This window comes from Stenella coeruleoalba (genome assembly GCF_951394435.1).
Source record: "Stenella coeruleoalba genome assembly, chromosome: 16".
Lineage (NCBI taxonomy): Eukaryota > Metazoa > Chordata > Mammalia > Artiodactyla > Delphinidae > Stenella > Stenella coeruleoalba.
This window is the reverse complement of record NC_137162.1, coordinates 62,911,408-62,926,493: the sequence shown is the minus strand read 5'-3', so window position 1 is coordinate 62,926,493 and position 15,086 is coordinate 62,911,408. Positions and strand designations below refer to the sequence as shown.

Below are 15,086 nucleotides of genomic sequence, written 5' to 3'. Positions count from 1 at the left end.
TAGTATTGATAGATAGAATCTTAGGAAATAGATAAGACTTCAGGAGTCAAATAAGGAAACTCCTTTCCTGATTCATTTTCAGATAATCTTATTCCCCCTAATCATGTGTCTGCTCCCATTCCCTCATGTCTGAAATGTTTCTTAAGAGATTTGTTTCCAGTATTTTTGATCCCTGTGAAAATATTCCCAAGAAAAGTAACACATCCCCCTGTTCCCAGTTATTTATATCAATAATATTCAGCAAGTTCCATTGCAACTTTTGGTTCTTCAAAGCCCTATAATTTTGGAATTGGAATGTCATATTCTACTAGACTGTAGTTAGTATTTGAGAAGTTCTTTTATGCCTCTTTTTAAAAATAGAATTTATTTTTTAGAGCAGTTTTACGTTCACAGCAAAGTTGAGCAGAAGGTACAGAGATTTCCTACATACCCACTGCCCCTTGTTTTTCTTCTTGTCAAATTGTAGATCCAAACTATGGGAGGAGGGGTGTCCTTCCCCTCCCCTATCTCCAGTCCAAGACTAAAACACTCAAGTTCCCAAACTTTTTTTTAATAAATTTATTTATTTTATTATTTTATTTAATTTATTTATTGTTTCTGCCTGCGTTGGGTCTTTGTTGCTGCGTGTGGGCTTTCTCTAGTTGCAGCAAGCAGGGGCTACTCTTCCTTGTGGTGCGCAGGCTCCTCATTGCGGTGCTTCTCTCGTTGCGGAGCACGGGCTCTAGGCGCACGGGCTTCAGTAGCTGTGGCACGTGGGCTCAGTAGTTGTGGCTCGCGGGCTTTAGAGCACAGGCTCAGTAGTTGTGGCCCATGGGCTTAGTTGCTCTGCAGCATGCGGGATCTTCCCGGACCAGCGATCGAACCCGTGTCCCCTGCATTGGCAGGCGATTCTCAACCACTGCACCACCAGGGAAGCCCCAAGTTCCCAAACTTTTATGTACTTGGCAACACCTGGAGCAGCTTCTGGAGTAGGACTGTGGAAACCTTCAACAAGGGGCACCTGCTCCTGGGAAACTGGATATGCGGCTACAGTGATGAGAAGGGTAGATCAAGGAAAAGAGCTGCTGGGGATGTCTGTGAGCCTGTGCCCTCTCCCAGGGCACTCATCCTATGGGTACCCATCCACTGATACTTGGTGAGAGGTCTAAGAACACAGTGGTAGCTGTTCTCATTGTACCAAAAGCATCAAGATACTTTTATGTCTTAGATACTGTCTTCCCAGGCACTGAAGGGAGGGGTGGTAGGAATGAGAGTAGAACCGAAAGAATGGGAAACTCAAAGGATGACTGAGATCCAAGAATAAAGAAGTGGGTTTTTAAAGAAAAGAATTTTTTTTTTCCTGGACTTTCCTTAAAAGTCCTCTTTTAAGTCAGGAGATGTTTTCTTATTTATATGGACTCCAAATAAGATAAACATACCTTTTTAAAAGGTTGATTTTTTTAAAGTGTCTTATTATGAAATTCCAAAAAATATATTAAGGTAGGGAGGCTAGTATAATGAGCCCCCACTTTTCCCATTGTTCAGCTTCAGCAATCAGCAGCCCACTGCTATACCTCTCTCATAGCCCCCTCCTCAAACTGCATTATTCTGAAGCAAATTCCAGTCATTTTATCATTTTAAACAGGAATATTTCAGTACATACCTCTAAAGACCAAAAAGACTAAAAGGAAGACTTCTGATGATTACAAAGCTTAATCTTGTTTCTTCCTCATTCTTCCTCTGTCACTGGACTTTGAACTACGAAACCTGAGTTCTAGACCTGGTTTTGCCACTCACCAGCTGTGGGACCAGCTGCAAGTCCTGTAACCTTTCTGGACTTCTTCTTTTCCCACCTGAGTGGGTGAGGTAGATGATTTCTAAGGTCTCTTCCAGTTCTAGAAATAAAAAAATCATTGGAAAATTCATTCTTTTAGCCTCCAGAGACATGATATAGATTTGGTACAGGATCTATTTCCTGTTTGTTTGGGGTTTTTTTGTGCAATGCCCAGTTCAGAGTTAAGACCTTCTCAGTGAGCAGCCAAGAAAGCCTCAGAGGCTGCTGAGTGGCAGAATCTTTAACTGGGAGCTTTAAAAAAGAACTGAGCCTTGGAGCCATCCCTTGGAGTAGTTTTGTGCTGCCCTCAGTATCTCCTCTGACAACCTCAATTTGTCTTAAAAACTGTTCTGCTGACTCGTGATTCTGGGAAGGTTCAAGTGCTCCAAACAGATCCCCCGTTTCCAAAGGCCACCCTGAGACCAATAGCAGGTGAAAGGCAACGTTTACATTGCTTTGGGGCAGGGGGGTAGTTACACTTTTAGGCAACAAGGAACTGATTTCTGTCCTGTTCCAGGATGACCGTTAAGGCTTAAGGATACCCATTTTACAGGCAAATCAACCGAGTGTGAAGTAAAGTAGGTGCATTTAAGGTTGCCTGGTGAATGAAGGACTAAGTCTAGAATGGAATTTGTCTTTTAAAAATACTGAAAACTTGTTGTAGAGAGGCTGAGGTTTAGGGATACATCCTGCTCCTCCACAGTTTGAAGAGGACTAGGGAAATGAAGCTGGAGGAAGACTGTTTGGAAAAAGAAACTTGGTTGTCAGTGTAGCGGAAGCAGAGTAAATGCTTATGAATGTTGCAAATGTTTTTTAAAAAATCACCACGACCAGAGAATTAAAAAAATAAAGTACTCAAATGGGAAGAGCCTCCAAAATTACCATTTTAAAGCACAAACTCTAATCAGATCTGAGACGTTGCAGCAGCCTTGTTGAAGCTATTGACAGGGATTATTGTTTTGGTGCCAGGGTTTTAAATTGGGGGATAGGATTAAAAGGGACCAAAGATGAGGGTTGTTATTTCAAGCTGAAACCAATATTCCATGGTGGGGAACTCACTGGGTTTGTGAGTTTGGGAGTTGGTTACTGCACTTGGAGGAGTCCCCGGACACACGTCCAGCTGGTTCTGAGGAGGGTCAAAATGTGCATTCTTTGTAGCCTTTGTGGACTTGTACCACAGCTACTCAGCGATTAGATCCTGAGGCCCGTCCTTAGCAGGAAATGGTAAAGGAATCAGCAGGAAGGCTAGAACAAGGGAAGGGAAACTCCTCCCTCCTGTCAAAGGACAGGCCAGAGTGAGGATGAAAATGGAAAGTGGGCATTGTAGGGTTAGACGTGTTGAAATGGAGAGAGGTTGAATCTTGACTGGAAGTAAGGGAAAAGTACATGCCCCAAGGACAAGGGCGTGTGATAAACTGTGTTTATTATGTGACTTTAATAAGGAGCCTCTACCTCGTGTTCCTCGGGCCTCAGTCAGCACACAATCCCCAGGACATGGGGAAAATGCTGTTCCTTTACTTTGTTGTTTTGTATTTTCTGAGGTCCAGCAGCCCACTGACAGGACAACCTCCCCTTGTTTTTGATTTCCGGCTTATTCAAGGCCAGAAGACCAAAAGTCAAGTTGAAAAGTTTTACCAGGAGAAAAACATGAAAGTATTTCTTATGAAATCATAAGAAATACTCGGTGTGAAGGAGCAGAGGACTGCAAAATCATTTTTCTGTTTTACCCAGTTCTTTGTAACCAAAAATCCTCACTAGATTCTTGAGGCAGAGGGAAAGCTGGTGAGCCAGTGGGAGAAACTGAGTCCAATTAGAAGAAACGGCTCATTTGAAATCTGACAACACTTTCTTGTAGATTAAAACTCAGTTTTGAAGTTTCACTTCTTGAGCTTGGCTCAGTGAGTTATGCTACTCCTGATGAAAAAGAAAATTAAGAATATTTTATGTTGAAGGGCATCAGTGATGAAAAGGCAGCATGGCAGCATCTAGCTCCCTTATCTCATCAACTGTGCAGCGGGCTCTTAATGTTAGCAATCTCGTGTTTAGATTGTTACCTGAAGAAAGAAAAAACAAAGTGTCCTGAATGCTGATTCTACTCAGCAAGTGGCAAACAACAAAACTTTTGAAAAAGCAGACCTGGGGAGAGTCCACTGCAGTTTCATAATGGGTATGAATAGTTATTTTTCTGCCTTTTTTTTTTTTTTCTAAATCTTTCTGGGGTTTGATGTGGATTTCTTTCTATTTGTTCAGGAAACTGTGACGTGTGTTCTGGGCAGGGTTTGAGGTTTTGGAACCTTTTCTAAAAGGGACAGAGAGCACCCTGCTACACTTCCCTGTCGTGAGGTTGGCGTGCAGACGGTGGAGCTGAAGCAAGTTGGTCATCATGCAGGTGCTCCTCCAGTGCAGTAGGCTTGTCCTGGCTCTCGCCTTCATCCTGATTTTGGGTTCTTCAGTTCAAGGTAAGACCCAGGAATCTTGTACCCCTATAATCTTCCTTGTAAGTCCTGGGGTCCACACAAATGTTTATATTTGCTTTAAGGTATGGAATGTATTATACTGTGGGAAAGGAGGCCAAAAAAAGAAAAAAAAAAAAAAGGATTTGGGGTAGCTGAACTCCTTGGTGTGAGATTGGTTAAGTTTGGTACCAAAAAAAGTTAAACTCTGAGGGAGGTGTGGCCTTATAAGTTCTTAAAATGATTGAAATGTACTATTTTATTGTCAGATGAAAATTGTTTATAAATTTTTCAACGCTTAAGAAAGGAATATAGAAAATGACCTACCCCTAAGTGTCTACATCAATCCCAAGTTTTAACATAATATGGTAGTGTCATAATTATTGTGACACTGGGAAATACTATTTTTAAAATCAGAGTAAATTTGCGTGTATTTTTTCTCCTTTTTAAAACTTGGTTCTTAGTGAAAATTCAATTATGTTTAGACATAGTTAATGAAAACCATCTCAGATTTTAAAGAGAGGCCAAAGAATTTTAGTAATTGTTTTGTTGCTCAGAGAAACATCACATTGGGAAATTTCTTATTAGGTCTATCATTTAGGGTTGTTTAGTCAGAATGAAACAACTTAAAACCTTTAATGACTAAGAAAATGAAAACAATCAGTTTGTAGGAAAAATACAATTTCTTCTCCTTTGGTAAATAAGCGATCATGTCTGAATAAGGCAGAAAGTCATGGCCTGATAAGTAGATGGGAGAATTTATAGTAGAAAAACTAGAGTTCCTCCAAACGGTAAAGGAAATATTGAGTCATGGTGATTGCACATATCCTGGATTTGTTTCTTCGAAGTTACTTCTAGTTGTCTTGTTTTTACTTCTGGTGGAAATGAAATTGTACACATGATCTCAGATACATTCATTATGTATTGGAAATTTATAAAATCACTTTCTTCTTGTTATGCAATTATTGAAGAAAAAACCAGCAAATAATGTTGCTGAAATTTTCCATTCGTCTATTTACTTTTTAAGGTATAAAACATTGTTGAATGTAAGGAACAGGCTTTACTTGGATCTTTTAGGGAAAACCTTCGGCTTGATGAAATAATTCCCTCATGTGCTCTGACAAGATCCAAGCACTCAGGTCCATGTTTGTAGCACAGACTTGAGTGACCTGTTGGTGCTGGGTCTACCCTGACCAGAGCTCTGTGAGTCTTTACATCTTCAAAATTTCCCAGAAATGTCACATTCCCCACTAAGGTTCTATAGGGAAAACTAAAATGAAAACAAAGGCATTCTTTATGTAATAGGTATTCTTCAGAATGTAGTGAAGAAACTATTATAACATTTTATAAAGTACTAGTATTTATGTCATCACCAGGTAGGTTTAGCTCTTTGTTGGGAAAGGAACTAAAAAAGAGAGAATGAATGGACTGAAAAACTAGGGAGTTTCCAAAGGAGAAGTGCAGTTGGTATTGGAATCAAGGGTTAGTGTTCACATCTGAATAAGAAGGGAAATAGATGTCCACCCACAGCTGCATGTGTGAGTGACATCAGCTCAAGGCTGCAGAGAGGTCACTATTTCATCATACTTCTATGTGATGCCAGATATGATTCTGTAGCATTCTTTCCCCACTTAAAAAAATTTTTTTTCTTAACCCATTGACTTGACTGAACTGATCAACTGCACTAGGCTTTTGGCTTGTTTTTACTGAAACAAAACATCTTAGGTTATTGTATTAGTTTGCTAAGGCTGCTATAACAAAGTACCACAGACTGGGTGGCTTAAACAACAGGAATTTATTTCCTCACAGTTCTGGAGGCTAGAAGTTCAAGATCAAGGTGTCAGCAGGGTTAGTTTCATTCTGAAGCTTCTCTCCTCAGCGTGTAGATGGCCGTCTTGTCTCTGTCTTTACATGGTTCTTTGTGTGTGTCTATGTCCCCATCTCCTCTTCTTGTAAGGAAACCAGTCATACTGGATTAGGGCTCATCTGCATGACCTCATTATGTCTTAATTATCTCTTTCAAGGCCCTGTCTCCAAATACAGTCCCATTCTGAGGTACTGGGGGTTAGAACTTCAACACATTGAATTGGAGGGACACAATTCAGCCCATGTCAGTGACTATAAGTGAAGCTGAAGTAAAGACATGCTGTAAAAGTATGTCTACCAAGTGCAAAGAGATGGAAGTTTGGCAATGTGTGGGAGACCCTGGAGAGGACAGATGGCTAATCAATTTAATGTAGAGCTCCAGGGGATTATTGATGGGGCCTTACTCATCAATTGATGAGGTGACTCTTACTCTTTTATTGTCTCTCTTTCTAAAAGATGCCCATAAAGAGGGAAAATGGAAAATCCATGAGCAGGTGTGGCCAAGGGGGTCATTGCCAGACTATGTTTCCACTCTACACTGCCTCTGAGATCACGATAATGATATTGATTCCACCTATGTGCGCTGCTGTTTGATTGTAAAGTGATTCACATCCATTCTCGGGTAAAGGATCATCACATTCCCTAGGAGGAGGAATTAACACCAATTTATAGAGGGGAAAATTGGATCTTACATTCATAATTTCATTTGCTCTTTACATCAACCTCTTGCAAAAAATTTATGAGATTTGCCCAAGGCCCATTACAACTAATTAATGGCAGAGCTAGTCATCTGATTTCAAGTTCAGAGTTAACTTTCTACTGCAATTTAGCTGTATTCTAGGTGGATTAGAGATTTTCTTTATTTAAAACAACCTTGCTTTGACTCTAGCCCTTGCTACAAAAACCACTGAGTTGAGGGACAGAGAAGGAGAAATTGAAAGTAAACTTGGAACTTTTTATAGCTTGTCAAACCATACAAGGGTGGGGGAACTTTATTCATCTTGTGGAATTGATTGGCCTGTAGGAAGCATTTCCAGCTTAGATGGTGACTTCTGTTTGAATGCCACCAAACAATGAATGAGATGGTCTCCCTCCCCCCCTCCCCACAACATGGCAGTTTCCGCTTAAATTTTTCTAGCACACTTGTAGCAAGTCTCCATTAAGAATAGGAAATTAGTAAATTGAGATGATGTTGGAGAAAAATTGATATTACAATACGATATTACTGGGGTAAGTTATTTGCTCTGGTAATGTTTACTTATAGAAAGTATTTGCTAAAGCAAGACTAGTGACTCTGTGTGTATGTGTGAAAGAAATAGGGGCAAAGACAGAGACAGAGAGAGACAAAGACAGACCGAGAAAGGGCGGGGGTAGGCAGTGAGGGAAGTGATTGTAAATAAAAAACATTCTTCTCCCTTGAATCCACCACAAAATTAACCAGGAGATCTGTAAGTGGGGCCTCTTAGGAAGATAATTTTTCTGTCCATGAGCATATTCCCTTTTATTTTTTAAATTATGGTAATCTTAAGATTTCTCTCAAGCAAGACAGAATCAAGATACTCCCACACATCGGGGGCTGGAACTGTTGAATTTTCACATTCTGCCAACACCCTTGAATAAATATGTCAGGAACTTGGTATCTGTAACCGTGTTCTTTATTTTAAAGCAGATTTAAAATCCCCAGTGTGTTGATCATTTTATAATATATAGCAATACAGGACCACTATGTTATGCACCTGAAACTAACATAGTATATTAGGTCAACTATACTTAAAAAAGAAAAACCACCTCGGGACTTCCCTGGTGGTCCAGCGGTTAAGAATCCGTCTTCCAATGCAGAGGAGGTGGGTTCAATCCCTGGTGGGGGAACTAAGATCCCACATGCCGTGGAGCAACTAAGCCCACACACTCTGGAGCCTGCCCACCACAACTAGAGAGAAGCCCGTGTGCCGCAATGAAAGATCCTGTGTGCCGCAGCTAAGTCCCGACACAGCCAAAAATAAAAAAATAAATATTAAGAAAACACCTAATATGATTTTATTTACATGAAACATCCAACTTGCTTAAAAATATAGAGATAAAAAGTAGATTGATTAGTGGTTACTTAGGGATGAGAAGCATGAGATACAGGAGCTGGCTAGCTAAAGGATAGGGGATTTCTCTGTGATGATAAAATTGTTCTAAATTTGTGGTGATAGTTGCACATACCTATGAATATGCTAAAAACCACTGAATTTTACATTTTAGAAGAGTGATTGTGTGCTATGTTACATACATACCAATAAAACTTTTTTTATTTAAAAAAATAAAATCACCAGTCCCAAACTAGATAAACATTTCTGTGGGGGAGGTGGACTTCTATCTTTGATTTCTTTATCAATTTTGGAATAGCTTTACTGAGATAGATTTCATATACCATACAATTCACCCATTTAAAGTGTACATCGATGGTTTTTTAGTATATTCACAGATACGTGCAACCATCACCATAGTCTATTTTAGAACATTTTCGTCACCCAAAAAAAGAAACCCCTCTTTATAAATTTTAAAAGCTGAGATTCTAAACTCTAGAGGGAATTTGTATTTTAGAAATTTTCTAATTTACCAGAGTTGTGTTTCTTACACCAGTGAAAAGATGAGATCTTTCACTGAGATGCTGCTCATTAAACTATTAGTTTTACTTTTCTGTTTAACTTCCTATCTATGCAAGCACTTACTTTGTTTGATATTCAGCCATCCACGACAGTAGAGAAGAATGTCTAGACCTGCTCTGTCTGAAATGGTAGCTACGGGCTTCTTGTGGCTACTAAGCACTTGAAATGTGTGAAATGTGGCGAGTCCAAAATGAGGTATTGTGTAAGTGCAAAATACACACCAGATTTGAAATCTTAGGATGAAAAAAAGTGTAAAATATCCATTAATAACTTATATTGATTATGTTGTGACAATATTTGAATATATTTAAGTAAAATATTTTCAAATTAATGTCACCTCTTTTTTACTTTTTAAAATATGGCTGTTGTAACATCCATACGTGTACGGATGGTTTCTCTTGTTTCTATTGGACCGCGCTGGTCTAGACGGCATGGGGTGTGAAGACATTGCCCTCTGCTGGAGCAGATGTTGAATTTTTACCTGACTCACAATGATGACGCTTCTAAGTAACAATTCAGTAGATGCCAAGCTTAAGCTTCTTCAGGAAAGAATCAGAGGAGAAGGAGCTAAAATGTATTAAATACCTACCATGTGCAAAGCCTTGTGCTAGATGTTTCAGATACTTTTATCTTGTTTAAACAGGAACTCTTTGGGATTCTATTATGGGATACTGTGGTGGAACAGAAGTTTAAATTTGGTCTCTCTACAAGCTGTTCACTATCAGAGATAAGTCAATAGGTCATTCTCATTCTCCTCCTCAGCAGAGAAACTAGCATTTAAAGAACTCTGACGGGACTTTCCTGGTGGTCCACCGGTTAAGACTCCGTGCTCCCAATGCAGGGGGCCCGGGATCGATCCCTGGTTGGGGAACTAGATCTCCTATGCCTGTGTCAACTAAGAGTTCACATGCCGCAACTAAGAAGTCCGCATGCTGCAACAAAGATCCCTCATGGCACAATGAAGATCCTGCGTGCTGCAACCAAGACCCAGTGCAGCCAAAATAAATAAACAAATAAATGTTAAAAAAGAAAAGAAAAGAAAAGGGAGAGATTAATTTAAATAAATAAAGAGCTCTGGGCTTCCCTGGTGGCGCAGTGGTTGAGAGTCCGCCTGCCGATGCAGGGGACGCGGGTTCGTGCCCCGGTCCGGGAAGATCCCACATGCCCCAGAGCAGCTGGGCCTGTGAGCCATGGCCGCTGAGCCTGTGCTCCGCAATGGGAGAGGCCACAACAGTGAGAGGCCCATGTACCGCAAAAAAAAAAAAAAAAAAGAACTCTGACCATGGTGCTAGGTACTATTCTACGAGCCTAATATTTATATCTCATTATTAGAGCTACTACTGTCCCCATTTTATGGATGAAGAAATTGAGGTACAGGGAGGTTAAGGTTACACAGCTAGTAAGGGGGAGACATTGTGATGTCAACTTGACATCACAAGTTGATGTCAAGCCTTACCTCCAGCCTCCAAGCAGTGACAAAGCTAACCCATTCTGGATGAGTAGCGTCCCAGACCAGAAACTGTAAGCTATATTCAGGAACTATGGGGAAGATTGTGATAGAATAGTAGTTCTAAAAGAAAGGATGAATGAAAGTAAGACAGACAGAAAGAAAGAAGGAAAACAATGGGAGAACATTTACTTTCTACATTAGAGTCTTTGTTTTGTTTATATTTTTAAAAGAATATTGTTTATTACAGCAATTTAGAAAACAAAGTGAGAAAAAAATCACTAGAGTCTACCACTATAGTTATTTCTGTGTATTTCCTCCCATTCCTCACGCCCCCCGATATCTATTTATGTAGTTGCATTAACAACTGTTATGCATAGAGTGGTATTCTGCTTTTTAAAAAATATTTATTTATTTATTTTTGGCTGTATCAGGTTTTAGTTGCAGCACACAGGATCTTTCGTGTGGCACACGGACTCCTCTCTAGTGGTGGCGCAAAGGCTCCAGCACATGCAGGCTCAGTAGTTGTGGCGCAAGGGCTCTCTAGTTATGGCTTGTGGGCTCATAGTTGCGGCACACGGGCTTAGTTGCCCTGCAGCTCATGGGATCTTAGTTCCCTGACCAGGGATAGAACTTGAGTCCTCTGCATTGGAAGTCCCCTGGACCACGAGGGAAGTCCCCTCTGGACCATGAGGGAAGTCCCCTCTGCTTTTTTTAAACTAATTTTTGAACATAGATTTTCCTATGATGCTATATAGTCTTTTCCATAACTACTGCTTTTTTCCCATTTGTTTAATAGTCTCTCATATGAATGCCTCATAATTAATCTGAGTATTTTCTCTTGTTTTGATTATTTAGTTATTTCCTGTTTCCCTATTTTAAATAATACTAAGGTGAACAGCATCATGAATTCTTTATATATTTTCTCTCTCTTTCTCTCCATATATATGTATATAATGTATATCTTAATGATGTTATTAATAACTTAGCAATGCTGTATTTATAAAATTAATCAGAAATATTAGCTAGGACAAAGTTGAGTGTAAACAGACATAATAGAGTTTCATGAGGAAAGAGGACATTTTGCAAAAGTTCTGTGGTTCTGCAATCTTTTAAGAACAAAGTCCTTGGCCATCCCATTAAGATGTAAAGTGAATTTGACCTCAGTAGAGGCTTCACTTTTCAACCTCTGATAGTTGAGAATAGGACACAACTTGTGCATACTCTCCTAGAAATACAGATACCCAGAGGGAAAAAAAGCAAAACTCCAGGACTTATGGTCTTTGGGAGGGCTGGGTAATGAGATTAGGAGTAAATTTTTTTGTATGTTGGTTTGCTACATTTTTCAAAATTTTCTATAATGAACATACATTCCTTTTCTAAGATAAATTTTATTAAAAATTGCAACAAAAGCAGTCTAGATGTAAGGAATATCTAAATAAACTCTCCATTTCTAGGAGAGAGTACTATAAAAGGTAGAGAGCCCTCTAGAACCTGATTTAAAGTCAGGAAACCATTGACAAGTTGCTGTATGTATCCATTTACATAAAATTCTAGAAAATGCAAACTAATTTATAATGACAGTAAGTAGATTGATGGTTGAGGGGGGCTGGGGGGAGTCAGGAGGAGGGAGGGAGAAGAGCAGGATCACAAAGGGGCACAAGGAAACTCTGGGGGATGTTGAATATGTTCATACCCTTGATTGTGGTGATGGTTCCATTGTGTATCCATTTGTCGAAACAAATTGTGCACTTTAAACATGCACAGCTTATTGAATGTCAAGTCCACCTTAAGAAAGCTGTCAAAAAATAAAAATAATTTTGAATAGATAATACATACGTATGGCTCAAAAATCTAATGATTCAAAAGGATATGCAGTGAAAAGTCAATGCTCTTCCTTCCACTGTCTTCCAGCCACCAATTCCCTCCACAAAGATGATCAGTTTGCTGTGTATCTTTTCAGAGATGTTCTGTGCATATAAGCATATATGTAAATATAGTGTGAAAAAACACAAACACACACAAATGGTAACAAACAATTCATAGTGTTCTTTACTTTTTTTAACTTAATAATATACCTTGGAGGGAATTCCCTGGCGGTCCAGTAGTTAGGACTCCAGGCTTTCACTGCTGAGGGATTTTTGAAATCTCTGACTAGATGTGAGGGCAAAGAAAGAGGCCAAGTTTTTAACCTACTTTTCATTCCCAAGAATACCCAAGAATTTCTTTTCAATACCCAAGAATGGCCCTAAAGAACTAGGGCTGTGTAGTATCTCGGGTACCAATTGGTACATGCCTTAACATTTCTGAGCATGATTCGACTCATCTCTACCAGAACAGGCAGGATTCAGGGTCAGATACAGGTTTGAATCCTGGGTCCTCTACTTAGTACCTGTGCAGCCTCAGTTTTCCTTTGTATAAAATGGAAATAATAGTACAAAGATAATGATAGCTAATATTTTCAAGTGTTTACTGTGTACCTGGCACTATGTTAAGATCTTTACATGCATTCTCTCATTTAATTTTTGTGACCAGCTTATGAAAGAGAGACACTCTTAGTACCTCAGTTTTCTGGTGGGGGCTTGGGGAAGTTAAGGTTTCACAGCTCACCAGTAGCAGAGCTGAGACTTCACTCCAGGCAGCTAATTGCCAAAGCCTGTTCTAACCTTAAACTCTAGGCTACTTTAGAGGGGTGTTGTGAGAAGGACAAATGGTGTGCATAAAGGGCTAGCAAATAGTCGGTGCTCCTGTGATATTAACGATCATAAAACCTGTCCACACCTTACCTACCAAATTTAGAATCTATTTAATTAAAAATTTCTTAGGGACAGAGTGATTAGAAGCTGTGTAAGAGACATTTATTGACCACGTGGGTTCCATGTTTGGGCAGGTTCTCCTGTGCGGAAAGCCAGATACCAGTGGGTACGCTGCAATCCTGACAGCAATTCTGCAAACTGCATTGATGAAAAGGGACCAGAGTTCGATCTACTTCCAGGTGAATACAACAGAATCCTACCTCCAAGGACTGACCCTTTTTCGTAAGTGGACTTTCTTGATTTTACTTTCACCATCCGCTGCTGAGATCCTGGCATGGAGGTGGGAGGGTTGCCAAGAGTGTTTTTCTTCAGGCTCTTGCTTCCATGGTTAGGTTCCATGGTTAGGTTTTCACTGCACAGTACAGGGTAAAACTGTACTGTCTTTACTGGTATATGAGATGCACAAGAATACATGATTCACCTACCTTTTTAAGAATTTTATTTATTTTTTAAAATTTATTTATTTTTGGCTGAGTTGGGTCTTTGTTGCTGCGCGCGGGCTTTCTCTAGTTGCTGAGAGCAGGGGCTACTCTTCGTTGCGGTGCACGGGCTTCTCATTGTGGTGGTTTCTTTTGTTGCGGAGCATGGGCTCTAGGCATGCGGGCTGAGTAGTTGCGGAGTGCGGGCTTAGCTGCTCTGCGGCATGTGGGATCTTTCCAGACCAGAGATAGAACCTGTGTCTCCTGCACTGGCAGGCAGATTCTTAACCACTGCGCCACCAGGGAGGTCCCTATTCACCTACACTTTTGCAAGGTCTTTTTCTTGTGGCAGAAACAAAAATTGAATACTTTTCACCAATAGGTATTGAAAATGATTGAACATTATTTTATTAATGTAAATAGAGCACATTGTATATTTATATTAAAATCCAATAGGAGTCTATCACCTGAATGGATAAACAAAATGTGGTACATCCCTTAAGTAGAATATTATTTGGCCATAAGAAAGAAGGAGTTATTGATAAATGCTACAACATGGATGAATCCTGAAAACATTATGCAAAGTGAAGGAAACCAGACACAAAAAGCCACATATTGTATGATTCCATTTATGTGAAATGTCCAGAATAGGCAAATCCATAGAGACAGAAATAGAGTAGTGGTTGCCAGGGGCTGTGAGGGAGGGAGGAATAAAGAGTGACTGCTATTAGGTGCAAGATTTTTGAGGGGTGACAAAAATGTTCCGTTTAGATGGTAGTGATAAAAAAAAAAAAAGAAGAAATTAGGGAAAGGAAGAATAAGTGACCACGACTCATAAAAAAGAAAGTCAAAACTCTTCTTTTTTTTAAATTAAATTAAATTAATTTACGTTTTATACAGCAGGTTCTTATTATCTATTTTATACATATTAGTGTATAAATGTCAACCGCAATCTCCCAATTCATCCCCCACCCCACTTCCTCCCTTGGTGTCCATACATCCAAAACTCTTCTTGATCAAATAAAACCTGCCTTATACTTGCAAAAAAGATCCAATAGGAATTCATAAGTAACAAAAATTGAATTGTATTAAAACCCATTATTTCAATGAATATCAAAATTATATGTAGCAAAGATACATTATGAAAAGAATTATCATAAAAGTTTTAATCTTCAGGCTTAAATAGAAAATCACTCCCCTGAAAGCCACGTAAATCATCATGTCCAAACCACGTAAGTCTATCATCACTTTGGGGATCCTGGTAACCCCCTTCATCACTGAAATTATATCACCACCATCCTCAAAATGCAACTCTGCAACCCTTCGCTTTTAGGTCCACGGCATAAAGCTTGAACGTGATATTACAGCATCCTCCATTATTTTAAGAAACGGATTTCAACAGTGATTCATTTAAATCTAAGATATTAGAGGAACAACGCAAGTCATCCAAAACAAATATTTACACTATTTCTTCCCTCCTCAAATCTGTATGATCTTCCACACTCTTTGACATAAATTGTAGCAATAATTTTTTGGATCCGTGTCCTAAGGCAAAGGAAACAAAAGCAAAAATAAACAAATGGGACCTAATTAAACTTAAAAGCTTTTGCACAGCAAG

The 15,086-nt window shown here is 39.4% G+C and overlaps 1 protein-coding gene and 1 long non-coding RNA gene across 2 annotated transcripts in view; one reads left to right on the top strand and one right to left on the bottom strand.

Annotated features, from left to right (window-relative positions):
• Positions 1 to 4,102: 4,102 nt before the first annotated feature.
• SRGN (serglycin) overlaps positions 4,103 to 15,086 on the top strand; it is a 17,720-nt gene continuing 6,736 nt past the window's right edge. Inside the window, exons 1-2 of the mRNA XM_079900978.1 lie at positions 4,103 to 4,272; positions 13,124 to 13,271. Of these exons, the coding sequence (XP_079757104.1) occupies positions 4,197 to 4,272; positions 13,124 to 13,271 (224 nt within the window). The 5' untranslated portion in view covers positions 4,103 to 4,196. The remainder of the gene's footprint in view (positions 4,273 to 13,123; positions 13,272 to 15,086) is intronic.
• Positions 13,941 to 15,086, bottom strand: part of LOC307175657 — a 20,629-nt gene continuing 19,483 nt past the window's right edge. The window contains exon 3 of the long non-coding RNA XR_013824394.1: positions 13,941 to 15,013. This is a non-coding gene — a long non-coding RNA (uncharacterized lncRNA). The remainder of the gene's footprint in view (positions 15,014 to 15,086) is intronic.